The sequence below is a fragment of the Microcaecilia unicolor genome, chromosome 8, assembly GCF_901765095.1.
Source record: "Microcaecilia unicolor chromosome 8, aMicUni1.1, whole genome shotgun sequence".
Taxonomy (NCBI): Eukaryota; Metazoa; Chordata; class Amphibia; order Gymnophiona; family Siphonopidae; genus Microcaecilia; species Microcaecilia unicolor.
The window spans coordinates 218,788,421-218,814,323 of record NC_044038.1 but is presented as its reverse complement, the minus strand read 5'-3'; the positions used below and the strand labels follow the sequence as shown (position 1 = coordinate 218,814,323).

Genomic DNA, 25,903 nt, shown 5'->3' with positions numbered 1-25,903 from the left:
ACTGATGCACAACTCCAGCAGCTGTGCATATTGAAAGAAGGCTCCATGCATCAGAGGAGAAGGGCCCACATGCCTTCAAAAAAACAGCCTGGAGGTAGGTTTGGTACGGTGGGACCCAATGGAGAATGTTTTCAGCAAGTGAAAGCTAGTTCATGAATAAAAGTGTTATTCTGAAGACCTAATCCATTACTGAGTTTAACTGAACCCTTTCATATTTTCTTCCACAATAGGCTATTTTGTCCATCTCTGGTCACACTTGCAGAACTGTTCCCTCTAAGCTGAGTTGGAGTCCTCCACCTATATTCCTGCCAGTGGGGGGGGGGGGGGTGCTATTTCACTAACACACTTTCAATAGTGAAAGACAGGGAAGCTCTGCAGGACTCCAGGGAACCTGCTTGTCCCTAACAATTGAGAACACAATAATGAAGCAGCACCCCCCCCCCCCCCCACTGGCAGCAATACACTTAGCGGACTCCCACTCAGTTTAGCGGGAACAGTGACTGCAGCTGACCATTTGTCGCATTAAAAGCTAACCTTTAACGTGAGTGGAAAGCTAACAGTTAACATGGCACCTCAGCAGTTAGCATGTGCTAATTTCTACATGTGAAGGGCCATTCCATAACTGGACGCCTGAAGTTACTCGCCCCCTTGTGTAAGTAAATTCTGTAATGATGCACAGTGCATAAATGCAAGAGGGTATGCACATGCGGCGGCGTAGCAAGGGCAGGGCGGTGGGAGCGGTCCGCCCCGGGTGCATGCTGCTAGAGGGTGCAGGTTAGTTCCTGTTCCGTGGCAGAGGGAGCAGGGAGCCAGCATAGCCGACAGGCGCGCGGCTGCTCTCTGCACCCTCTAGCAGCCAAGAATGCACCCGGGGGGGGCTTGATGTGCCGGGGAGGGGGGTGTCATTGCGCCGGGGGGGGGGGTGTCGTGCTGCACCTTTGGGGGACGGACGCCACTGCACCCGGGGGGCAGCGATCCGCCCCGGGTGGCAGCCGACCTAGGATCGCCACTGTGCACATGGGCAGAGAATGGGTGGGGATCCCACTGACATGCATTCCTGCCACGTTTACGTGACATTCATATCTTATATTTATGAAACTGGGATTTCGATCTCCAAACACTATGGATGTTTAAATGCTAGTTTAAAGGTGTCTAAAATGTGAATATCACTTCTAAAAAAAAAGCACCATAGGAATCAAAGCACTGGCATTTGAAGCGGATGCATTCTTCCCACAAAAATACTACAAAATGAAGTTCCCTACAAAATAAGTATATGCTGCTTCTAAAAATATCTTCCTGCTTGGCTGTTTCGAGATTTCATTGTTTCTGTCATACTCGTAAACTTTTCCCACCACACATGGCTCCCGTGGTTCAGCCTTTCATACAACACAACCAGTATCAGGCTGTAAAGCTACAAGTTCCTGGAGATAAGTTCAGTGGGACTCAAGGACTGTTAGACTGGAGGGTGTAGGACAGGAAACTGCATTTAGAGATTACACAAGATTATTCTACTCACAAATTTTAAGAAAACGTTTCCAAGTTCATGCTGAGATTGAGGTTCTGGTTGTAAACAAAACTCCAAGGCATCTAAAAATTCCTTGTGAACTTCAAGAACGTCTTCAATATTGGAAAACAGTATCTATAATAAATCCATGAACAAACCATCATCAACAGTTGGAAGGCAACAAAGAAAATATACATGAAAATGACTAGCATAATTGATCAATATAACGAGAACCAACAGGGTGAAGAAATGTTAGGTGATTTTCGTCACCAAAACACAGGAAAATAAATTGGAATCCTAAATTTAGGTGCACAAATTCTAGGACAGTTTCCAGATGGAAATGTGGAGGGGCATAATAGAAAGGGACGCCCAAGTTTTGCTGAAGACGTCCTCGCAAAACGTCCCAATGAAGGGGCAAGGAAACCCGTATTATCGAAACAAGATGGACCCACCACAAGTGTAACAGGTGGGGGGGGATGGGTTTGGGTCTGTCTGCCTGAAGTGCACTGCACCCACTAAAACTGCTCCAGGGACCTGCATACTGCTGTGATGGACCTGAGTATGACATATGAGGCTGGCATAGAGGTTGGCACAAAATATTTTGAAAGATTTTTTTGATGGTGGGAGGGAGGTTAGTGACCACTGGGAGAGTAAGAGGAGGTCATCCCTGATGCTCTCTGGTGGTTATCTGGTCCTTTCTGCCACCTTTTTGTGCCTTGGTCATTAAAAAAAACAGAACCAGGTAAAGTCGTCCAAGTGCTTGTCAGGGACGCCCTTTTTTTTCCCATTATGGGTCGAGGACGTCCATGTGTTAGGCACGCCCAAGTCCCACCTTCACTATGCCTCCGACATGCCGGCCAAAGTTAAAGGGGGCGTTTCGGCAGCTTACGGAAGGCGGGATGGAGGCGTGGTTACGAGATGGCCGGCTTCGGCAGATAATGGAAAAAAGAAGGCCGGCTCTGACGAGCACTTGGCCGGCTTTACTTGGTCCATTTATTTTTAGGACCAAGCCTCAAAAAAGTGCCCCAACTGACCAGATGACCACCGGAGGGAATTTGGGATCTCCTCCCCTTACTCCCCCAGTGGTCATCAACCCCCTCCAACCCTAAAAAAAAAATGTTTTAACATTTTTGTGCCAGCTTCTATGCCAGCCTCAAATGTCATACTCAGGTCCATGACAGCACTATGCAGGTCCCTGGAGCAGTTTTTAGTGGATACTGCAGTGCACTTCAGGCAGGCGGACCCAGTCCCATCCCCCCCCCCCCCACCTGTTACACTTGTAGTGATAAATGTGAGCCCTCCAAAACCCACCCGAACCCACTGTACCCACATGTAAGTGCCCCTCTTCACCCTTTAAGGGCTATGGTAGTGGTGTACAGTTGTGAGTAGTAGGTTTGGGGGGGTTTGGGGGGCTCAGCACACAAGGTAAGGGAGCTATGCACCTGGGAGCAATTTGTGAAGTCCACTGCAGTGCCCCCTAGGGTGCCCAGTTGGTGTCCAGGCATGTGAGGGGGACCACTGCACTATAAATGCTGGCTCCTCCCACGACCAAATGGCTTGGATTTGGCCGAGTTTGAGATGGCCGCCATTAGTTTCCATTATCGGCGGGAAACCAATGGCGGCGATCTCTAACGCCGGCCCAAATGTTGAGATTTGGCCGGCCCAGACCGTATTATCAAAACAAAAGATGGCTGGCCATCTTGTTTCAATAATACGGTCAGGCATGCCGCTTTACGGGGCCGGCCTTAGAGATGGCCGCCCATATAGATGGCCGGCCCCGTTCAATTATGCCCCTCCACGTACCTTAGTAAAAGGGTCCCTAAATGCGGCACTTTAGCAGGTAACTTATAGTAATTCTGTAAGTTATGCATAAAACTGGGAGCCCCACCCATGCCCTCCCCATGCTCCTTCCCCAGTGAACACCCCACTTCTAGGTACTAGGTAGAACAGTCGTGTCGAACCTTACAGAAAAGAGCTCAGCCCTTTGCTCGTACATACCAGAGGCGTAGCCAGACCTTGATGTGGAGGGGTGGGGGCCTGAGACCAAAGTAGGGTAGCACATTTTTCTCCGCCGCTCTCCACCCCCGCCATAAGCCCACGTACCTGGGCTGGTGGGGGTCCCCAAGCCCCATAGCACCATGCTGTCTGCCCTGCTTTCCTGCCCCGGTGTACAGGCTCAGTTTTAATGAAATTGCGCGTGCGCAAAGTTTGCGCACACTCAATTTTATTAAAACTGAGCATATGCGAGAGGGAAGAAGAAGCAGGTCAGGCAACATGGTGGCAAACATCACCGCAGGAAAGCTTATGCTGGCAGGGCTTGGAGACCCCTGCCAGCCAAACCAGCAGACTTTGGGGGGGCCCAAACTCAAACTGGGGGACAGGCCCCCAAGGCACCCCCCTGTGGCTACACCACTGCCACATACATCTGCTTTCACCTATGTAAATACTTTAAGCGTGTACGAGTTAAATTTAGGCCCCCTGTTTATGGAATGAAGAGAGTAAATAGTCAGGTTTGATACTAAATGGCACTTTATTTTCAAAGGGGAATAGTACAGGTGGTTTCTTTTTTGAACATTTTTCCTAACGTTTGGGTGCTAAAAGTGACCAGTATGATTGTCAACTGCGCAAACTATTTCCAAAAAAACTCCATAATGTTGTACAGTGAAATCAGGTATAGTAAATATTGTTCTTCAACTTATAATTCTTTGAGAAGCATAAGAAATTAAGGGGTCCTTTTACGAAGCCATGCTAACTGATTTAGCATGCGCTAATAAAGGCCTGGATTGAAAACTTGGGAGAAAAGACCACGGGAGCGGTCAGCAAGGCCACGCTCTGCATTAGCACTCAGGAGATTGAGAAGATGAATAAGAAAATGGATGACGTGAAGGCAGGCCAACGTGCAAGTGCTGTCCGATGTTACTTGAATATTTTTACTTCTGTAATTGCCTATCGCTCGTGTTTGATCTATTCTTACTGTACACCGCCTTGAGTGAATTCCTTCATAAAGGCGGTAAATAAATCCTAATAAATAAATAATAATTAGCGCACGCTAAATGCAAAGAAGCCCATTTTATACCTATGGGCTTTTAGCATTTAACGTGCACTCATCATCAGCATGTCTTTATAAAAGGACCCCTAGCCGTGCAATAACCATTTTTAAATGAACTATAATTAAAAAAAACGTTACCTTCACATTGTCATCAGTAATGTATTTCTCTGCCTTGTCAACAGCATTCTGTTTAATCCTGTGCAGGAACGCCTGGAGAGATCAAAACCATGAGGTCAGTTGAAAGTGTAGATATGAGCTAGACAGCATTAAGCTTATTGGTCTTGCAGCTTGCTGAAATTTCCCTGAGTGCACACTGATTGAGCCTCTTCTGGTTAAAATAAAGGTCACTTTCTTACCAGGGGTGAAGTGAAGGCACCTTAACAATGTGATAGACAACAGCTTTGTATTGCTTAGATGTTGCATTAAAGTCGATTTAAAGCATCAGGCGAATGACAGATTGAAAAGAACATCAAAATCCATACTTGAGGCTTTTTGGAGTCCTACTACTACTATTTAGCATTTCTATAGCGCTACAAGGCGTACGCAGCGCTGCACAAACACAGAAGAAAGACAGTCCCTGCTCAAAGAGCTTACAATCTAATAGACAAAAAATAAAGTAAGCAAATCAAATCAATGTGTACAGGAAGGAGGAGAGGAGGGTAGGTGGAGGCGAGTGGTTACAAGTGGTTACGAGTCAAAAGCAATGTTAAAGAGGTGGGCTTTCAGTCTAGATTTAAAGGTGGCCAAGGATGAGGCAAGACGTAGGGGCTCAGGAAGTTTATTCCAGGCGTAGGGTGCAGCGAGACAGAAGGCACGAAGTCTGGAGGCTGCTGCCGGGGGGGGGGGGGGGGGGGGGGCTGTCCAATTCATAACAGTTCTCGTTTCTGGATTTCCCTAAACTTGGACTAGGCTGGATATTTGAGATTATTCAAAACCTGCAAAAACATCCAGGAGGGTCACAAATGGGATTCTTCTTCCCCCTACACCAAATGTTTCCCTCCATGACACGTGTCTTTCCTCAGGAGATCAAATGACACTTGTTGAATCTTTATCATATATGGCTTTTTTTTTTAACATACTTTGAATTCCTCTTGACTAAGACAAAAAAAAAAGAGAGAGGGAAAGAGAAGATCTGTGTTTATTATGCTCTCACAGCCGTCCGTCCGCCTCAAAAGATACAGCTGTTTTTAACTTGGTTTCTTGACACACCACGTCTGGTTCCCATCAAACAAGAGAGAGGCAATAAAGAGACTGATTACATGAGAGGGGGAAAAAAACAACACTTTAAGCTGCCTAAGTCTGCAGGGTGGAAGGGATGAAAAAGGCTTCCTGCAAACATCATATGGTTGAATAAACTCAATGCTGCTATTCAAGATGAGAACATTCTGCCCAAGCTGAATTTTCAATGTTAAAATTCTCCCAACACTCACAAGCACAACTTTGCTCCTCTCTCTCCTCCTCAATCAAAACTCTGCTGTGCGACTCATTTTCCGCCAGTCGCTATGCTCGCATTAGCCCTCTCCTCAAGTCACTTCACTGGCTCCCTATCCATTTCCGCATTCAATTCAAACTTCTCTTACTGACCTAGAAAGTGCATTCACTCTACCGCTCCCCAGTACCTCTCCACTCTTGTCTCTCCCTAGGCCCCCCCCCCCCTCAGGTACTCCATTCTGTGGATAAATCTCTCTTGTCTGTCCCCTTCTCTACTGCTAATTCCAGACTCCGTTCCTTTTATCTCGCTGCACCTCACGCCTGGAATAGACTTCCCGAGCCCGTACGTCTAGCCCCGTCCTTGGCCGTTTTCAAATCCAAGCTAAAAGCCCACCTCTTTAACGCTGCTTTTGACTCCTAACCACTACTCACTTGCCCTGTACCCTTTTATCCCCACCTCTTTAATTCCCTTACCTCTTAGTTGTTCTGTCTGTTTGTCTGTCCTATTTAGATTGTGAGCTCTTTGAGCAGGGACTGTCTTTTCATGAACGGTGTACAGCGCTGCATATGCCTTGTGGCGCTATAGAACTGATAAGTAGTAATAGTCCTCAACCTGAACAATCAATATTATTCTGTATTACAGTACATAAATTGGATGATCTCTGCAAATGGCACTCATTATGATGTTTTTGGCGGTTAAAATATCCCCTTCCAAAAGAGGACGGGGTAGCCTAATGGTTAGTGCAGTGGGCTGAGAACCACAGGAGCGGATTCAATTCCCACTGTGGCTTCTTGTGACCTTCGGTCCATTGCCCAGGTACAAAACATTTGAGGGTTCTTTTGCTAAGGCACAATAACAGATTTGGTGTGCGCTCACAATTAGAACACACTAAATTTTATTTATTTATTTATTTAACACATTTGTGCCCCACATTTTCCCACCAATTTGCAGGCTCAGCGTGGCTAACATCAAACCGTAAAGGCAGTCGCCAATCCAGTAACTACCAGTAACTATACAAATAACATAGTGTAGAGGACAGGCGGATCAACAAAACAGGGTATAAAAGGCAAAAGGTGAAAAGGTAAAAGTGGTCAATACGGTCCATTTTGCAGAATATAGGGACTTATGCTGGATCCTTGGGGTAAGCCTTTCCGAATAAGCTGGTCTGGAGTGATTTCCTGAAATTAAGATGATCGTGGATTGTTTTCACAGCTTTTGGCAGTGCATTCCATAGTTGTGTACCTATGAGTGGAGGAGTGGCCTAGTGGTTAGGGTGGTGGACTTTGGTCCTGGGGAACTAAGGAACTGAGTTCGCTTCCCACTTCAGGCACAGGCAGCTCCTTGTGACTCTGGGCAAGTCACTTAACCCTCCATTGCCCCATGTAAGCCACATTGAGCCTGCCATGAGTGGGAAAGCGTGGGGTACAAATGTAACAAAATAAAGGAGAAGGTGGATGCATAAGTGGACATATTTGAGACAGTTGCATTTAGGGTAATGGAGATTTAAGTATGAACAGGATGATCTGGATATATTCCTGGAAGGTAGATTGATTAGGTTTGTCGTGTACCCAGGGGCTTCTCTGTAAAGAATTTTGTGGACTAGGGTGCAGATTTTGAAGGTGATACGTTCCTTACTTGGAAGCCAATGCAGTTTCTCTCGAAGGGGTTTAGCACTATCGAATTTGGATTTTCCATAGATTAATCTGGCTGCTGTGTTTTAGGCGGTCTGTAGTTTCTTTGTAAGTTGTTCTTTACATCCTGCATATATTCCGTTGCAGTAGTCTAAGTGGCATAATACCATTGATTGTATTATATTATGAAATACTTCTCTCGGGAAGAAAGGTTTTATCCGCTTAAGTTTCCACAAGGAAAAGAACATTTTCTTTGTAATGGAGTTTATTTGGTTTTCGAGTGTTAGATTGCGATCGATTATAACACCAAGAATTTTGATAACTGATAAGATGCCTATAATTTTCCTATGGCATAGCTACTTTCGTTGCTCAAACTATGAAATGGATAAGGCCTTTGATCCTGAGGTTTCCAAGTTTCACATCTAGTTTCACCATTGGGCTACACTCTTGTCTAAGACTATTTGATTGCACTAGTCCTGGTAACCAAGGTTTATGCCAAGCAAGATAAATGGAGGAGTAGTCCAGTGGTTAGTGCAGTGGACTTTGTTCCTGGGGAACTGAGTTTGATTCCCACTGCAGCTCGTTGTGACTCTGGGCAAATCATTTAACCCTCCATTGCCCCTGGAACAAAATAAGTACCTGAATATATGTAAACTGCTTAGAATGTAGTTGCAAAAAAACCTCAGAAAGGCAGTATATTTATTTTTGTTACATTTGTACCCCACGCTTTCCCACTCATGGCAGGCTCAATGCGGTTTACATGGGGCAATGGAGGGTTAAGTGACTTGCCCAGAATTACAAGGAGCTGCCTGTGCTTGGAAGTGGGAATTGAACTCAGTTCCTCAGGACCAAAGTCCACCACCCTAACCACTAGGCCACTCCTCCACTACCAAGTCCCATTTCCCTTTCCCTCATTTTCTCACCCAGGAGATTTTCGATATGTCATATCTAGGAAGCAAGTATACTTCAAGAAGGAAAGCTGATGAAGGGTGACAACCACAGGCAATGGGAGAAGTCAAATAGAGAACCCATGGAAGACTCTGCCCAATCGAGATCCAAAAGAGCAATGAGAACAAACACCCAATCAACCATTGGGGAAGAGAGAAGGGAATGAGTGAAAATGAAGACAAAATCAGGACTGACAATGGCTGACGTCTTGGGCAGTGACTTCAATTCTGCAGTATTTTAAGGGAATTTGTTTTTTGCAGGCTTTACAACAGACAAAACAAAACATCCAGAGTCTGGTCCCTTGTTACGCCATGATGGATTCAAATTGTTTTAATGTGGTTTTGGATTGCAAATCACCAAAATCAGAAAATCGGGTCCATCAATCATAATGAAATTACTAAAGAGCCACATTGGAAAAACTAAGATTTTTTTTTTGTTACATTTTGTACCCCGTGCTTTCCCACTCATGGCAGGCTCAATGCGGCAATGGAGGGTTAAGTGACTTGCCCAGCGTCACAAGGAGCTGCCTGTGCCTGAAGTGGGAATCAAACTCAGTTCCCCAGGACCAAAGTCCACCACCCTAACCATTAGGCCACTCCTCATCAGTCAAAATTATCTTGCCAGAATTAATTAATTAATTTATTTATTTATGGTTCGTTTCTATTCCACATTTTCTCACTCATGCAGGCACAATGTGGCTTAAAAAAATCAAGGCACTAACCAACAAACCTCACATGGGGAAAGAGTGACGAAAAACAATTTTCCTCCTAGCCACAATTCAGTCTCTGTATATCTTCTCTAACTACACTAAGATTCCAAAAGTTGTCACCCAACAGAGACCTGTGGCAGTGGTCAATGAATGTGTTCCAGTTACATCCCAAAAACGTGAAAAAAAAACACTTAGCTTTTGAGTTAGTGGTAGACACAAACGTGCAAAAACAGTCAGTCACACCACATTTGTGTCTACCACTAAGTGGTTTTTTTCACGTTTTTGGGATAGATCAATGTAAAATGAGATTTTCCTGTGGAGTTTTTAGCAAGATTTAAAGAGAAAGGGGTTTTTTATGCCGATGAAGAAAGTTGGACTCATTTTACTTCCTCTTTACCCTATTAATATATATTGGGTGGAGTTCGGGGCACAGAGGTTTTTTCCCTTTCTCATATTTTGCACTCCACAGGAGCATAGTTCTATATTAAGTATATTAAGTTATAAAAGAGAGGTTCTGCCTTTGTATTTTATAGGTAGGTATACACATAGGTGGAATCTGGGAGGAGTATGGGTGGGACATGTTATGCCCATAACCTATAGAATACTGTAAATTATGTGCGTTCTCTGGCACTTAGGTATGCATGCTACTCCAGCTCTAAGCTGACATAAGGATTCGTACCTAAATTTTAAGCACGTGTTTGCAGTTACGCTAGTATTTCAAAAGGAAAATAGGTGCCTATCCTGCTTATAATCGAATGAGAAAAACGCCCAAGTTCCGACCTAAATCGGGAGATGGACGTTTATCTCACAAAAACGAATAAAGCGGTATAATCGAAAGCCGATTTTTGGACGTTTTCAACTGCAATCCGTCGCGGACGCGGACAAAGTTGATGGGGGCGTGTCAGAGGTGTGGTGAAGGCGGAACTGGGGCGTGGTTATCTGCCGAACAGAGATGGGCGCATTTCACCGATAATGGGAAAAAGTATGCGTTTTTAGCTAGAATTTAGGACACTTTTCCTGGACCCTGTTTTTTCACGAATAAGGCCCCAAAAAGTGCCCTAAATGACCAGATGACCACTGGAGGGAATCGGGGATGACCTCCCCTGACTCCCCCAGTGGTCACTAACCCCCTCCCACCACAAAAAATGAAGTTTCTCAACTTTTTATTTTCACCCTCAAATGTCATACCCAGCTCCCTGACAGCAGTATGCAGGTCACTGGAGCAGTTGTTAGGGGGTGCAGTGGACTTCAGGCAGGTGGACCCAGGCCCATCCCCCCTACCTGTTACAATTGTGCTGCTTAATGCTTATTAGTCGTCCAACCCCCCCAAACCCACTGTACCCACATGTAGGTGCCCCCCTTCACCCCTTAGGGCTATAGTAATGGTGTAGACTTGTGGGCAGTGGGTTTTGAGGGGGATTTGGGGGGCTCAACACACAAGGGAAGGGTGCTATGCACCTGGGAGCTCTTTTACCTTTTTTTTTGTTTTTGTAAAAGTGCCCCCTAGGGTGCCCGGTTGGTGTCCTGGCATGTGAGGGGGACCAGTGCACTACGAATCCTGGCCCCTCCCACGAACAAATGCCTTGGATTTATTCATTTTTGAGCTGGGCGCTTTCATTTTCCATTATCGCTGAAAAACAAAAACGCCCAGCTCACACATTGTTGAATAAAACATGGGCGTCTATTTTTCCCCAAAATACGGTTCGGTCCGCCCCTTCACGGACCCGTTCTTGGAGATAAACGCCCATGGAGATAGGCGTTTTCGTTCAATTATGCCCCTCCATGTTTCTTTATAGACATGTCCCCGTAATTTCTACGTAGAAGCAATACCCAGGACAAATGAATTGAAATACAGAACAGCGTCATGGGGAGTCGAAAAGCAGGGAATTTAATCTAATGCAATCTATCCATTTATTACCTACCCATATTGGTTCAAGATGGCTTACGTATTACGAGCACTCAAAAGCAATACAGATTAGGAATAAATATGCATATATTTTTCATATCTTTTTACCATTTAGAACAACTCCTTAAACTTCTACTTTTGGACACTCATACAAAAGAGCCCGTTAAAAAAAACTCTACTTTCTGTTCACCAAAAGGCTCAATTGTGGTAGGGGGCTACATTCATCACCATGTCCAAATAATTCTAAAAAAAATGGGTTACTATTCACATTTGCTATAAGTTAGTACTTATCTTTTTAAATATTTCAAGAAAAGTATTTCCATTCAAGTAGAGGAAGTCTTTAGCCCCTTCAAATCTTCACACTCATATTACAAGGCCAGTATAGAGATTGCAATAATAAATCTGACACATTTAACATGCTTACAATCAATAATAGTCCAAATTAAAGTTAACACATAGTTTGATCTGACAAAAGGAGCTGCAAATGGAATCCCATAAATTAAATCAAGCTATAAATCATGAAGCCTCCTCCTCAACCCTCACTTCCACTAGACTGTTAGCAAAAACACATTTCCAGAGGTATAACTGTTTAGGGATTTCCTCTCCCTTCAATCCTCTTCTCTCATTGCTTCCATTCTATTTCCTGCAATGTTGGTTCATTTGCAAATTCCTCCCACCCAACTTCCTTAGGTGGAAACAGATCTACAAGGGAAATGCACTATATAACATGACACATGGCACCCTGGCATTTTATTTTATTTCAGCACATTTATATCCCGCTTTTTGCCACCGAAAGCAGCCTCAGAGCGGTTTACAATGAACTGGGGAAAATTACAATTACAAAGATAGGGGAAGAGAAAGAGGACGAGGAACAGAGGAAGAAGGGAAAGGAAGGGAAGTGAGATCAATTACAATTGCATTAGATAGGGGCGAAAAGGACAGGGAAGAAGGGAGAGGGGAAGGGAAGAGAGACAAAGACGGACGGCGGACAGCCTGACGGGATGATAGAAATCCAGGCAGACCAGAGCAGCTCCAACAGGTGCAGGCATGGTGATCCTCAAATGGGAACTGCATGGTGGGCCTTCCCTGAAAACTAGGAAGTTCTCTCCATAACTGGCCCACACTGAGAGCTTGGGCAAATCATTTCATCGGGCTTCTTATCTGCATGACACCAGGATCACTGATGGGGGCAGTAGAGGTAATGAAGATTTAGCAGGATGTGATGAAATCCAAAAGATTGCCACAGTTACACATGAAGGAAGACCACAGGCAAAGTGAACTACTATTTACATTCAACATGCATCAGATTGTAGCAAACACTGATCTTTTAAAAGTTCTAGAGCTGAAGAAATGCTGATTTTAGACAGCTGTTGCTGATCTGGTAGTATATACAGTTTATTATTGCTTCAAAACTTAACACAACCTCTATTCATGTCCATCTGTTTCCTGTCTCCTATACTACTGCAAAATGCCCTATGATGCTCTTTCTTTTTAAGTCTAAGGGTATTTTGAGGAACAATCCAATTCCTGTACACACAAAATTGAGCTGCAGCCAAAACCTGTATGTTAGATATATGTGTAATGGGGTATTCATATCCTATGCCAGAAACTCCCAGCAATCACAGAAACAAAACAAACCAGCCAGATGGTCAAGACAGGCTCAGGAACAAAATATGAAGAATAAAAGTTAGGCAGAAGAAAGAAAGCACAGGAAGCCCCTGGGTGGAGCACTAGGAGAGGGAGGGAATGGGTTCCACCCCCATCTAGAAGAAAATGGCCCAGGGAGGGAGAAGGGTGGCCAGCAAAAGCGCCAGAGGGCTACTGCTAAGAGGAAGACCATACAAGAGGTCAAAGGCCATGATGGAATACCACCAGGGGAAGGCAGTCTTAGACCATATATCAAGTTGCAGATCATTTTTAGGCTGGACAGATTGTGCCAAGGCAACAGAACCAGAGAACCAAAATGGAGGCAGAATTCCAACAAAGGTTGGCTTTGATCTGTTATAACAATCCACGACCACTTGAACGTCAGGAAATCACTAAAAACCAACCTCTTCAAAAAGGCCTACCCCCAACGACCCCACGTAACCCTCTTCACCTACCAACACAGCATGACTATGATCGAACAGGACATCACGCAATCTTCATCCATTCCGACCCTCCACTTATACCTCATACAATCACTATACAACGTTGTATTTGTTATCCACCGACTGGGCAAACGCCTTTGACGGTACTATGTAAGACACATTGAGCCTGCAAATAGGTTGGAAAATGTGGGGTACAAATGCAACAAATAAATAAATATATTGGTAACTGTTTCAAAATGCCTGACATTAAGTTAAACTCTGAAGACATCCAAGGCTGGAAGTACATTTTCTAAGAGGGAACTCTGGGGAAATGAATCCAAAGTGAATGGAAGACAAGAGAGAGAGAGATGAATGATCTAGGTCTTTCAGACCGTGGTATACATAGCTGGTTTAAAGCATCAACTTTTTCATCTTCTCAGTTTCAAGTTTTGCACTTCACAAACACAAAGCACATAAAATTGGACAGCAGGACATTTTTGTGGTAAATACAGCCAGGCATTGGCATCAGTGAAGAGCCTTCCAGAAGGCAGTGCTTAAGTACCCACATATTTCAACATCTGTACCAACAATCAACCTACTGTTTTAATTGTCATTCAACACAGATTATCTATAATTTAATTTGAAGAGGCATTCCAAGTTTACTAAATTTGCAGTGTTGATATACTCCTTGAGGACTGACAGGGACAAAATACAGCACTGCAGTCTCTCAAAAAGAGAAAATAACTTGACTTAAAATGTATAATTGCAGGCTATTTGTGCTGTGGTTCTGAGGCTCCTCTAGTCAAGTCTTACCAAGCATCAACAGTAGCACTCAGATCCCAGAGGCACTTGGAGTACAAATGATGAGAGATTATGCCGTGCCTTGAATCGAACTGAAATGCACTTTCAATTGAAGACTTTTCTATGTTCTTTCCTTTAAAGGGTGAAAGTCATGATCTATAGAAGCATCTCAATCCTAATGGCTTTTCCAATCTGCAAGACTGGAGCCTTTCTTTGATTTGGAATGCTGCCATTTTAAAAAGTTTGTTTTACAAAGAGAAGAGGGCAGAATCTTTTAAAGTCTCATCTTCAAAAGGTATTACATCAGTAAAGTTATACGTGGAGGGGCATAATCGAACGGGGTGCCCAAGTTTTCCTGCCACGTGGTAGAAAATAGAAAATATTTTCTACCGCGTATTTGGGACGCGCATCAAAAATGGAATTACCACCTGGGGCATGCAGTAGCCGGGCACATGTTGGATGCACGTAGACGCCTACATGCCTTAGTGAGAAGGTCCCTAAGTGTGATATTCAGCACTTAAATGATTATGGCGAACCGTATAAAGAAAGGACTGACTTTTATGCGGTCCTATTTATGTGGTTACCTTAGCCAGTTAAAGTGCTGAATATAGGCATTTAACCAGCCAAGTGCTGACTCCGCCCCAGAAACTCCCCCACAACACAATACCAGTTTCACATTGGGCGCTAACCAGCCATTTTCAGTGGTACTATACAGTTAAGTGCAAGCAATTTAACCAGCAAGGAGCCATTTCTAGCCGGTTAAACACTTTGAATATTGACCTCTGGATCGCCAACATACACAAATCTACCTTAGCCACATTTCTAGGGTTACCATATTGTGTCCCCCAAAAAGGAGGACACATGCCACGCCCCCTCCCACCCGCCCCCTTTCACACCCTCACCCTGCCCCCTGTCACATTTCCCTTCCCCCTCATCACCCCCCTCCCCGTCACCCCTCTTCCCTTACCTTACTACTGGCCTGGTGGTCTAGTGACCTCTTTGGGGCAGGAAAGAGCCCCCTCTTTCCTGCCCGGAGCGCTGCCCTGCATGCATCCTTCCTATTGCTGATCCTCGGCGCCGATTCAAAATGGCCACCGAGAGTTGAAGTCTCACGAGGTCACTTCAACTCTCGGTGGCCATTTTGAATCGGCGCCAAGGATCAACAACAGTAAGGATGCATGCAGGGCAGCGCTCCGGGCAGGAAAGAGGGGGCTCTTTCCTGCCCCGAAGGTGAAAGAGGTCATTAGACCACCAGGGCACTAGTAAGTAAGGGGAGGGGAAGCTAGCAATCCGCCCGTTTGTCCGGATTTCTGGACAAACGGGCAGGCTGGCAATACCCGCCTGGTTGCCCGGACATGACCTCAAAAAGAGGACATGTCCGGGTAAATCCGGACATATGGTAATCCTACATATTCAATATAGAGAGCCTGAAAAGCAGATTTAGGTGTGTCTGCTCCAGGACAGGGTTGGGAAACACTGTGTTTTAGTAAGCATGAATCAACAGAGGCTAACTACAATACCTGCTGGGTCCCAGAGGAAGAGCTCATGGAAAGAGGGTGGGGCCAGAGTTTCTTTGGGCAACAGCCAGCTGTCAAGACTGCAAGAAAGAGTTGCTTGATTTGCCGCTGAAGTAAAGGTGCCCAATGACTCTACTACCGACAGCAGTCAAGACAGAAGGCGACTGAAAGTGGAGCCAGAGAAGTCAGACCAGTCAGGCATGGTGGGGAGGAAGGCCCCAGGAGTGCAGGAGTAGCGTAGTGATTATTAAGTGGGTTGTGAACCAGAGAAACCAGGGTCCAAATTCTCCCTGTGACATCAAGTGATCTTAGCCAAGTCCCTGTACCCTCCATTACCTCAGGTACAACTAGACTGTAAGCGAATTTGGCCAAGGAAATAACTTAAGTACTGTACCTGAATATAACCTACCTTGAGCTCAGATTTGGAAAAGGAGAGTACTAAATTTAAAATGGAGATCAAAATAGAAAGGACTTGGAAAGCTCTCAGTCAAGTGTCATCGATACTAACTCCAAAGGGAACAGGGCAGAGCCAGGGCTGTGCTAGAAAGGGGAAGGAGAAGCCTTAGTGACTAAGCCTGAGGTAAGACTGACTACTGAATGTTGGACCTTGATCTCTGAACTAAACACGAAGGGACTCGCCTTTCTTGTCACATCGAGCGCAACTTGCTTTGAATCTATACGGATTGTTATCCAACTTGATAGGAAAGAAGTTTCTGTCTTGAAAAACACCAGAACCCTGACGCAGGCGCTAGGCGCCGAAACACGGCCCGTGTCGGGTCTAGCTTGGAATATCAACAGTTGCTAATAAAGAATCGTGTCCCATTTTCCTAAGGCTTTTGGTGCTTCTGTGGTTTTCTGGACCTTGATGTCACCAACGTTTATTTTGTTTAAATGAAAGTGGAAACCAGCAGGATTGAAAGTCAATGACATGACTTTAGAACAGCTCCTATTTCACTTAACCTGACAGAGAAACCCATTACTATCCTTGTCCTTGCCTATCACAAATTGGTACAAACTATCAGGACTCTACTAGAATAAGAAACGGTAGAACTAGACGTCATGAATTGAGGTTGAAGGAGGTAGACTCAGGAGTAACACCAGGAAACACTTTTTCACAGAGAGGGTGGTGAATGTCTGGAATAATGCCCTGATGGAGGTGATGGAGGCAAAAACAGTGACTGAATTCCAAAATGCATGGGATAAAGACTGAGGATCCCTATACAGAAAGAGGATCTAATCAAAGCAAAAAATTTAAATAACCCTCACTCTTTAAACAGGGCCAAAGAATAGTACAACCTACATGGAGAGCTGCAACTACAACTCTGGCCACTAGACCATACAGATTTTTTTATTTGCTGTCATTTACTATGGGGTCCTTTTACTAAGGTGCGCTGAAAAATGGCTTGCGGTAGTGTAGGCGTAGGTTTTGGACACACGCCGATCCATTTTTCAGAACGCCTGTAAAAAAAAGGCCTTTTTTTTATTTTTGCCGAAAATGGACGTGCGGCAAAATCAAAATTGCCATGCGTCCATTTTGGGTCTGCGACCTTACCGCCAGCCATTGACCTAGCGGTAAAGACTCACACAGTAACTGGGTGGTAATGACCTACGCGCGTCAAATGCCACTTGGCATGTTTCCGGTACACGCGTCCGAAAATAATTTTTTGGACGTGCCCGCAAGAGCCACAAAGTAGTCGGGCGGTAACTCCATTTTGGCATGTGTTGGGCGCGCGTAGACGCTTACGCGGCTTAGTAAAAGGGCCCCTATGTTACTATGTACTGGTCCTGGTCACAGATTCCAACATTTTTTTTACTGGAAGGGCATATGGATTATCCAAAGATCGTGTATGTAATCTTCTGAGACCACAGGAGAACTTTATCACTGTCATCTCGGAACATATTCACTTGAGGCCTCTTTTACAAAGCCGCACTGCCGATTCTCAGTGCGGCAAATGAGAAGCCCATAGGAACTGAATGGGCTTCCTCTCATTTGCCGCACCGAGAATCCATAACGCGGCTTTGTAAAAGAAACCATTGTTCTTCTGAACTCATATACATTGCCTCGGGATAATCCTCATCTTGGTACAATACAAGGTCGCATAATACTGATGATCGGAAAAGTAGAACACACACCTCCCTTCCACCCTGCCTCAAGTACTAAAAGCATCATTCCTCTGAAAAGGGCACGTCCACGTCGTTCGTAGTTCCTATGCAAATCCATGTTCCTCACTCTCTGCCTCTTTGACTGGAATAATTGTTAGGGATGGGTGTCTGTTTGAAACAAATGTCATTCACTGATAATAGTGCACACATTTTTCCAATAGCGTGCACTATGGGGTGAATTCTATATACGGTGTCAAAAAAATCGGCACCAATAAAAGCGCTATTCTATAAACCGGGCTTAAAGCTAGGTAGGGTTAATAGAATAGCACTTATGCCCAGGAATTGAACCTAACTGTAGGCGCGGCCACTTGCACCAACTGAAACATGGTGCAAATCATTGCACCTAAATTAGGCTCATACCCCCCTTATTCAATAACTACACACGTAAATTTTAGTAACACCCCCATCCCACCTATGACCCTTCCACTTCTGTGTCCCCTTTTTGAACTCACACCTAAATTTATGTGTGTATCTTTCAATTAAATCTAATTAGTGTCAATCATTGCTTCTTAACAAGCCAATTATCAGTGCTAATTAACTCATTATTTAATTAGATTATGTGCACAAATTGGGCGCATGCCCAAATTTGCACGCACAATTTTTAGTGACTTTTATAAAATTTGGGGGTATGTGCAAATAGTGCGTACTATTTAAGAAAAGTGAGCAGTGGGGGTGGGGGGCAATTTTATAACTGGGCACCACAAGTTAGGCACCAAATAAAGGACAACATAGTCCAAACGCTAATTTGAAAAAATGGGTTTTCAAAGAGACTTGGAAGGAGACAAACAAATCATCTAACCTGCAAACTATTGACTAGTATAACTTAATTTAATAATTAAATGCTACTTGGTATTAACAACAAATTATTGACTATAATTGATGTTCACTGGCACTAATTGGCAGTAATTAGCAGTTACACATGCAACTGCCCTCAGTAGGGATTCTGTAAATCCATAGTGCACAACTGCAAGGGGGTGTGAACTTGGGAGGGGCATGGGCAGGGGCAGACTGAGGGTGGTCTGGGTCCCCCGCCTGGCTGCTGCCTGACAACCCCCGCTACTGCTGCGTTGCTGCCCCCCCACTACTGTACCTGATGCCCCTGCTGCCCCAGTCCTACCTGAGGGGCCCTTTGTGTTCTGGTGGTCTCTGCGGCGGGGGGCATGTTCTTTCCTGCCCGCTGCGCTGCCACTATTCCCCCACCTGCCAGCACCACCATGTTTTCAAAATGGTGGCCAAGACTTCCCACGGTAGTCTCATGGGTCTCGACAGTCTCGTGAGACTTCCGCAGGGAGTCTCAGAAGCCATTTTTAAAATATAGCAGTGCCGGGCAGGGGGAATTGCAGCAGCACAGCGGGCAGGAAAGAACATGTTCCCCCCTGCAGAGGCCACTAGATCACCAGCGGCGTGCCTTTCAAGGTAAGACCAGGGAAGGCTGAAGTGCGGCGGGCATCCGGGCAGAGCCTCTGGGCCTTCGGGCACTGCCAAGTTGCCCGAATGGTCAGTCCGCCCCTGGGCATGTGTGTGCCTAGCACTTAAACACATATATTATGGAATAGTAGCATTTATGTGCCTAACTGCCTACAGTCAGCTGTATGCTATTTTAAAAATTGGATGAACATTGATGAAAAATGATAATTTAAACAAAACTTTTTCTAAAAAAATAAATAAATAAGTAAACGGGTTGATCTATGAGGATGTATACAGCGCCATGATATATGGGACGCTGTTCCCAGATGGGATTTGCTGCTTTTTAATCTGATGATCCCCGTATTAACTGAGAAAGATTTTAAGAATGTCAGCTTGAACTATATGATATGAATAATTATTGAGTGTTTGGGATGCTAGGATGATTTACAGTCAGAGGTCAGCATTTATACCAGTCATTGAGCTGCAGCAAGCACTCGAACCTAAAGTTAGACAAGTAAATGTGGACTTGCGTTACTATTCTATAAAGGCAAGTGTTTAGCATTAGGTGAGCTACAGAGAATTATCCCTAATGTGCACACTATTAACACCTGTTTTCCTGCCGCACACTGTTAACACAACATTCATTGTGAAACAAAACTTTTCCCTAATAATTATCACTATGGCAGCCCCACCACTAACTCATTTACCAGCAATCAGCTGGGACACATTTTCTAATACAAAAAGCAGGGGTAAACAGAATTAATAATCGTATTAAGTGTTACGATATAGCCAATCAAAGACAGAGCCTATGTTAATTGAAACAGCGGCTTTTCTGCTAAGCTGTCTTGGGGAGATCTTGAAGACAAAGCTGTCAAAATGTGCTCCACACAACAGAGCTATTTTAATAACCAGCGAAGCAAAAAAAAAAAAAAGGCATTTTATGCATTCTCTAATGGAAGGCAGCTCTAGAAACAATCGCTTTTGCTTGGAATTCCAAAATGAAACACTGAGACTATACCAGAGGCCGGTCTCTGCTCCACATGTTAAGCACTTTCACTTCTATGAGCTGGTCGCAACTGAATGCTGTTTTCCTACTTCTCTCACAGTTTTAGATGGCTCCAGATTTTGCTGTGTTAAATATTTTCTTAGACTTTTCAGGGTAAGGGAACTTGTAGCAGTGGTCTTGGAATGCAAAGCACCTGTTGAAGTTCTGATTGATCCTAACTACAATCCCTGCCCTCGCCCCCTCCCTGTCCCTCGCCCACCCACTTCCTGCTTTTCTTATATAGATTGCTCCATAATACAAAGACCCAACTCTTATAGAAGAGGTCCAATATATCTTTAGGCCATTTCAAGGGCCACATATCACCCCAATAGGTTCACTAAACCTTTATCTAGATCAAACAATATAAAACTTCAAACAGAAGGATAAGATCAAGTAGATAAGACTGATGAAGAAACGAATACATAGAAACATGGTGACAGATAAGGGCCCAATGGCCCATCCAGTCTGACCATCCTCAGTAACCACCAACTCCTCCTTTTCCTAAGAGATCCCACGTGCTTGTACCACGCTTTCTTAAATTCTGACACAGTCCTTGTCTCCATGACCTCCACCGGGAAGCCACACCATACATCCACTTCCGTGAAAGAGTATGCAATTGGACCCTCAAGAAATTGCATTTTGGCCATTCTCATTACCACAGTATATAGAAAACCGACCGACAAGAATAACTATCTGCAGTTGTCAAGTTATCACAGTAAGCCAGCTAACTTTAGGAATGCAATATTTTGTATTCTTTGACCAAACTTAACCAGTGTATCTTTGTGCACTTGCATCCCTTGCTGTGCTCAGACCTAAGATAGAAATCAAGGATTGGGTCTTAAAAGTGGTTTTAGAAAAATTCAGCCAGACAAGAGAATTATGGAGGAGAGAAGTTCCTGTCATGGGATGTCTAGAATTCTGCAAATACCACATTTTCTCCAGTTTTACCAGAAGATGTATGTCACAATAACCATTCTTTTATGACTAAGCATTTCAACATAGCTGGCACTGTAAACCAACCCATGCTGAAATGCTGGATGAAAATAAACTTAAGTAAATTCACAGAGGGAAAGGGGGATGCTGATGTGGAAGGAGGCATGTTACATAAGTACATAAGTACAAAAGTGTTGCCATACTGGGACAGACCGAAGGTCCAACAAGCCCAGAATCCCGTTTCCAACAGTGGCCAATCCAGGTCACAAGTACCTGGCAAGATCCCAAAACAGTACAATACATTTTATGCTGCTTATCCCAGAAGTAAGCAGTGGATTTCCCAAGTCCATTTTAATAATGGCTTATGGACTTTTCTTTTAGGAAGCTATCCAAACCTTTTTTAAACCCTGCTTTTACTACATTCTCTGGCAACGAATTCCAGCGTTTAATTATACATTGAGTGAAGAGATTTTCTCCAATTCATTTTAAATTCACTACTTTATAGCTTCATCGTGTGCCCTCTAGTCCTAGTATTTTTGGAAAGAGTAAACAAGCGATTCACGTCACTCCACTCAGTATTTTATGTACCTCTATCATATCTCCCCTCAGCAGTCTTTTCTCCAAGCCGAAGAGCCCAGGCCATTTCAGCCTTTCCTCATAGGGAAGTCGTCCCATCCCCTTTATCATTTTCGTCGCTCTTCTCTGTACCTTTAGACAGCAAAAACTTATAGTTCCATACTGTAGGTTATGGGCAACTAATTCTATGAGAAGATTTGAGTTGGAAGATTGTACATTCTAAAGACATTTCAACTAAACGTCATCAAAAATACAGCTAGGTGAAACAGCTCCAAAGGACAGGCAACCCCAAAATTTAGCGCTAAATATCCCTTTTGCTCTCTAACCCCTTGTCCTGTGGAGCTTCTTGGAGAAGTTTACAGTCTTTGTTTTGGACTTTTTGCCATTGCAGGAGCTAGAGCACAATCAAAGGAAGTGTGCTCCCATGGACCACACACGTCTTGAATTCTAGGGATTAGGGCTTTTAATAGAGTTTGAATATATTTTAGCTCTCTATAACCTTAGGGAATATTAAAACCTATCCATGTCAAATACATGGATGCTATATGGTACATAACTAATATTTAATGTCAAAGAACTGCTAAAAAGATGAACAGGTTGAAATAAATCTTTATGTCTGTTTCCTCCTGTGCACTTAGGTTGCAGCTTAATCAGAACTAGGGCTGGGATCATGAACTTGAGTCTTCATATGCAACAACCCAGGGATTTCTTCCCCTATTTTATATGACACTAGTAAAAAAGGCCTGTTTCTTAACGCAATGAAACGGGCGCTAGCAATGTAATGAGTTCCTGCCATTAATGTTTCCACGGTTGTATTCTGAATATAATTGTTGTTTACATGTGTAAGATTTCTTTATATAGAATATTTTTTGTGTAAACTGTGTTACAATGTGGTAAAAGTTTTCCTTGTTCAGGCCCTTCAATCAGTTTAACAATCACATCAGAAGAGCTCCTTACTCGTGAGAATGCAACATACAGTTGCCCATGTGAGAGACTGAGAGTGACAGTGTGTTTTACAGACAGTGTAAGAGAGAGATACACAGAGTGATTGATTGAGTGTGTGTGTGTGATGTCTGTGTGTATGTGTGATGTGTGTGAGTGACAAAGTGATTAAATGTTTGCCTTCCCTTCCGTTTTGTGCATTTGCTTCCACTGATGTTCGTACCTCCCTGTATATGATTGTTTGTTAGAGATTCAATCCAATCCACTTCCTTCCTCCAAGTTCCGTTCTGTCTGATTGGTTCTTCGTTGACAGTGAGAGCCAATGAAACGCTGAACTACAGCTTACGAACCCTACACTGCCACAGTGCCATGGAGTCAGCTTCAGAATGTTGGAGGTGCTTTTTATTATAAAGGATGTCAGCTCACACAGCCCAGTCATTGCAGTGATAGCTCTCAAACCGGGGGCCAGGCACCAGTGTTCCATCAGGAGCCACTAGGAGTCGCCATTGCACAGCAATTATAACTCTCTCTTCTCCGGTCAAACCAACTCAAAGAGTAGAAGACCTGAATTTGGAATCAAACCCGGGTCCCTCTGCATAGAACAACTGGGCCACCCCACAATTTCATATGTTTTCTACTTAATGTCTGTTCACTAAGATGATGGACTGTTCTCCATGCAGTCAAAATAGCAGAATGCACATCTCGGTTTCTTGGCTGGCCAAATGATTCATCCTAGCATTTGAAAACATTTCCTAGTCTCGTCTTTCCAAAAATGTATTGCAGCTCCCACACAGCAACTTTTTAAAAAATTTACGCTGACCAGTTTATTTATTTATTGCTTAGACTTTCAATCCATCTATCCAATAAAAGCTCGAGGCTTGCACTGCAAATTGCTTCTGTAGTGAAATCAGAAAGCAATCCGGCCTACCAGTAGAGAAGGAAGAGATTAATATTTAGCCAACGTGTGCAAAACTCTGTGCACACATTTGCGTGTGCATGTTGTATTAATCTACTGTTTATTCATACACTTTCAAACAGTACACGCAATGCCTGACTAATTGCATATAAAACATGTGAGAAACTAAACCCTGCTTGTACTTGGAGAAAGCATGTTTATAATGCTAAATCCCTGCAGATGTCATAAAAACACAGCACAGCAAGTTCAAGAATCAAATATTTTCTTCTGTGGCTTTTAATGCAGCAGTCTGTGTCATACAGGTTTACAAGGACGGGAAAAATAATTGTGAAGTCAGCCACTACTACTTATCATTTCTATAGCGCTACAAGACGTACGCAGTGCTGTACACTTGAACATGAAGAGACAGTCCCTGCTCGACAATCTAGTTAGGACAGACAAACAGGACAAATAAGGGATAAGGACAAAGAGTAGCAAGATTCCGGAATCCCAAAGAATAGCAAGATTCTGTGTGGCATCCCAAAGAGTAGCAAGATTCCGGAATTCCAAAGAGTAGCAAGATTCCGGAATCCCAAAGAGTAGTAAGATTCCGGAATCCCAAAGAGTAGTAAGATTCCGGAATCCCAAAGACTACTACTACTACTTAACATTTCTATAGCACTACAAGACGTACACAGTGCTGTACACTTGAACACAAAGAGACAGTCCCTTCTCGACAGAACTTACAATCTAATTAGGACAGACAAACAGGACAAATAAGAGATAAGGGAAAAACATGCAGCTTGTGCTTCAAGTTAGAAACTTGTACTCCAAACAGCCTTGCATTCTGCAATTGTGCACTTTAAAGAAACACCGATCCTTTAAAATCAGGATGTTTGTGCTGTGTGTTCAGAAAATGCGTCAGAAATCTGTCCTGTCAATCGTTTTACAGAAAAACTGATGCACCTGAGATTTTTTTATGTCACACAGCTCTGCAGAATTTGCACTTTGGCATACGGCAAGCAGGTCCTCGGGGCTTTGCAGCCATTTTGGGTTCTAGAATATCCACAGTGAATATTCATGAGATAGATTTGCACATCCTGCCTCCGCTGCATGTAAACATAATCTCGAGCATAGTCACTTTGGATGTCTCAGAGTGGTCTAATGATCATTAAGGACCGAACTAAGAACCATTCCTCCACTTTGGGTTATCAACAGGGTTAGCAGGTAGCTTCATGAAATCAAGGATGGGCTGAGCTGTTCCTGGTTTGCTCCTGCATCCCTGGATTTATCATCCTTTTTTTGCTCAGAGGAGCTGGAACTACAGGTTCACAGATTTGACGAGGAGCCACATGTCCTGAGGACACTAAGAAAACCTGAATATTAAACCTGAAACCTGCTGCAACAGATAAAAAAAAACTCACATTGACTAATATTACCATATTTGCCTGATTATAGGGCAACCTTAGATATAAGCTAAGCTCTGATTTCAGTTAGTGTGAGAAAGGAAATAACAGATTTGGAGGTAGTCAATTATAAAGTGAGTATCCAGCGGGGGAAAAAGGGGCCAATAGTCAGGCAAAACACAGTACACCAAAGTCACATTTCAGGAGTTGGTTAGGGCCTTATTTGTTAAACCATGTTAACATTTTAGCACACGCTAATGTGAGTTACTCTTGGGGGTAATTCTATAACTGGAGCCCCTGATGCCACTTGGCAGATGCCACTAGCATAACCTGGTATCGGGGAGCCTCCACTGCATGCAAATCTCTCTCATGAATATTTATTGCAGATATCCTGAAAACCTGAGTGGCTGGGATGACTCCAGGATCAGGTTTGGGCATATAAATGTCAGTTTACAGAAATCTAAGTGCTAATTATAGAATATGCATAGTTGATATTTCAGCACCTAAATCTAAGCACATCCATTTACACCAATGAAAACAGGGCATAAATCTCGACGTGTAGATTTAGGCGCATTAGGCCATGTTCTATAACTAGGCGTCTAAACTTTAGAACACCATGAAATGCCCATTTCCCCACCCACAATCATGTCCCCTTTTTGCCTGCATATGTTAGAAGTTTGGCGCACATCATTACAGAATATGCTTAGCGAGTTGTGCACCTAAATTCTAATCAGTGCCAATTATTGCTCATTATTGATTGTTAAACGTTGCTACCAGTGCTCATTAGCTTGTGCACATTGTTATAGAGTCCACGCCGATTTTGGCGTGGATCCATAGCCGCCGAGAGGGGGGGCAGGGGGACAAAATTCCCCGGGCCCGCCGCAGTCCCACCCGCCCTCCGTCATCGACCGTCTGCCCCCTGCATTGAAATCGCAGTCTCACCGCCAAGAAAGCAGCGCTGCAGGCAGCA

At 43.9% G+C, this 25,903-nt stretch overlaps 1 protein-coding gene across 2 annotated transcripts in view; it reads right to left on the bottom strand.

Moving 5' to 3' along the window:
- Positions 1 to 25,903, bottom strand: part of PREX1 (phosphatidylinositol-3,4,5-trisphosphate dependent Rac exchange factor 1) — a 378,063-nt gene that overhangs the window by 232,121 nt on the left and 120,039 nt on the right. For both annotated transcript variants that reach the window (XM_030212317.1, XM_030212318.1), the window contains exons 2-3: positions 4,692 to 4,763; positions 1,517 to 1,639 (exon numbers count right to left, since the gene is read on the bottom strand). In XM_030212317.1, the coding sequence (XP_030068177.1) occupies positions 1,517 to 1,639; positions 4,692 to 4,763 (195 nt within the window). The remainder of the gene's footprint in view (positions 1 to 1,516; positions 1,640 to 4,691; positions 4,764 to 25,903) is intronic.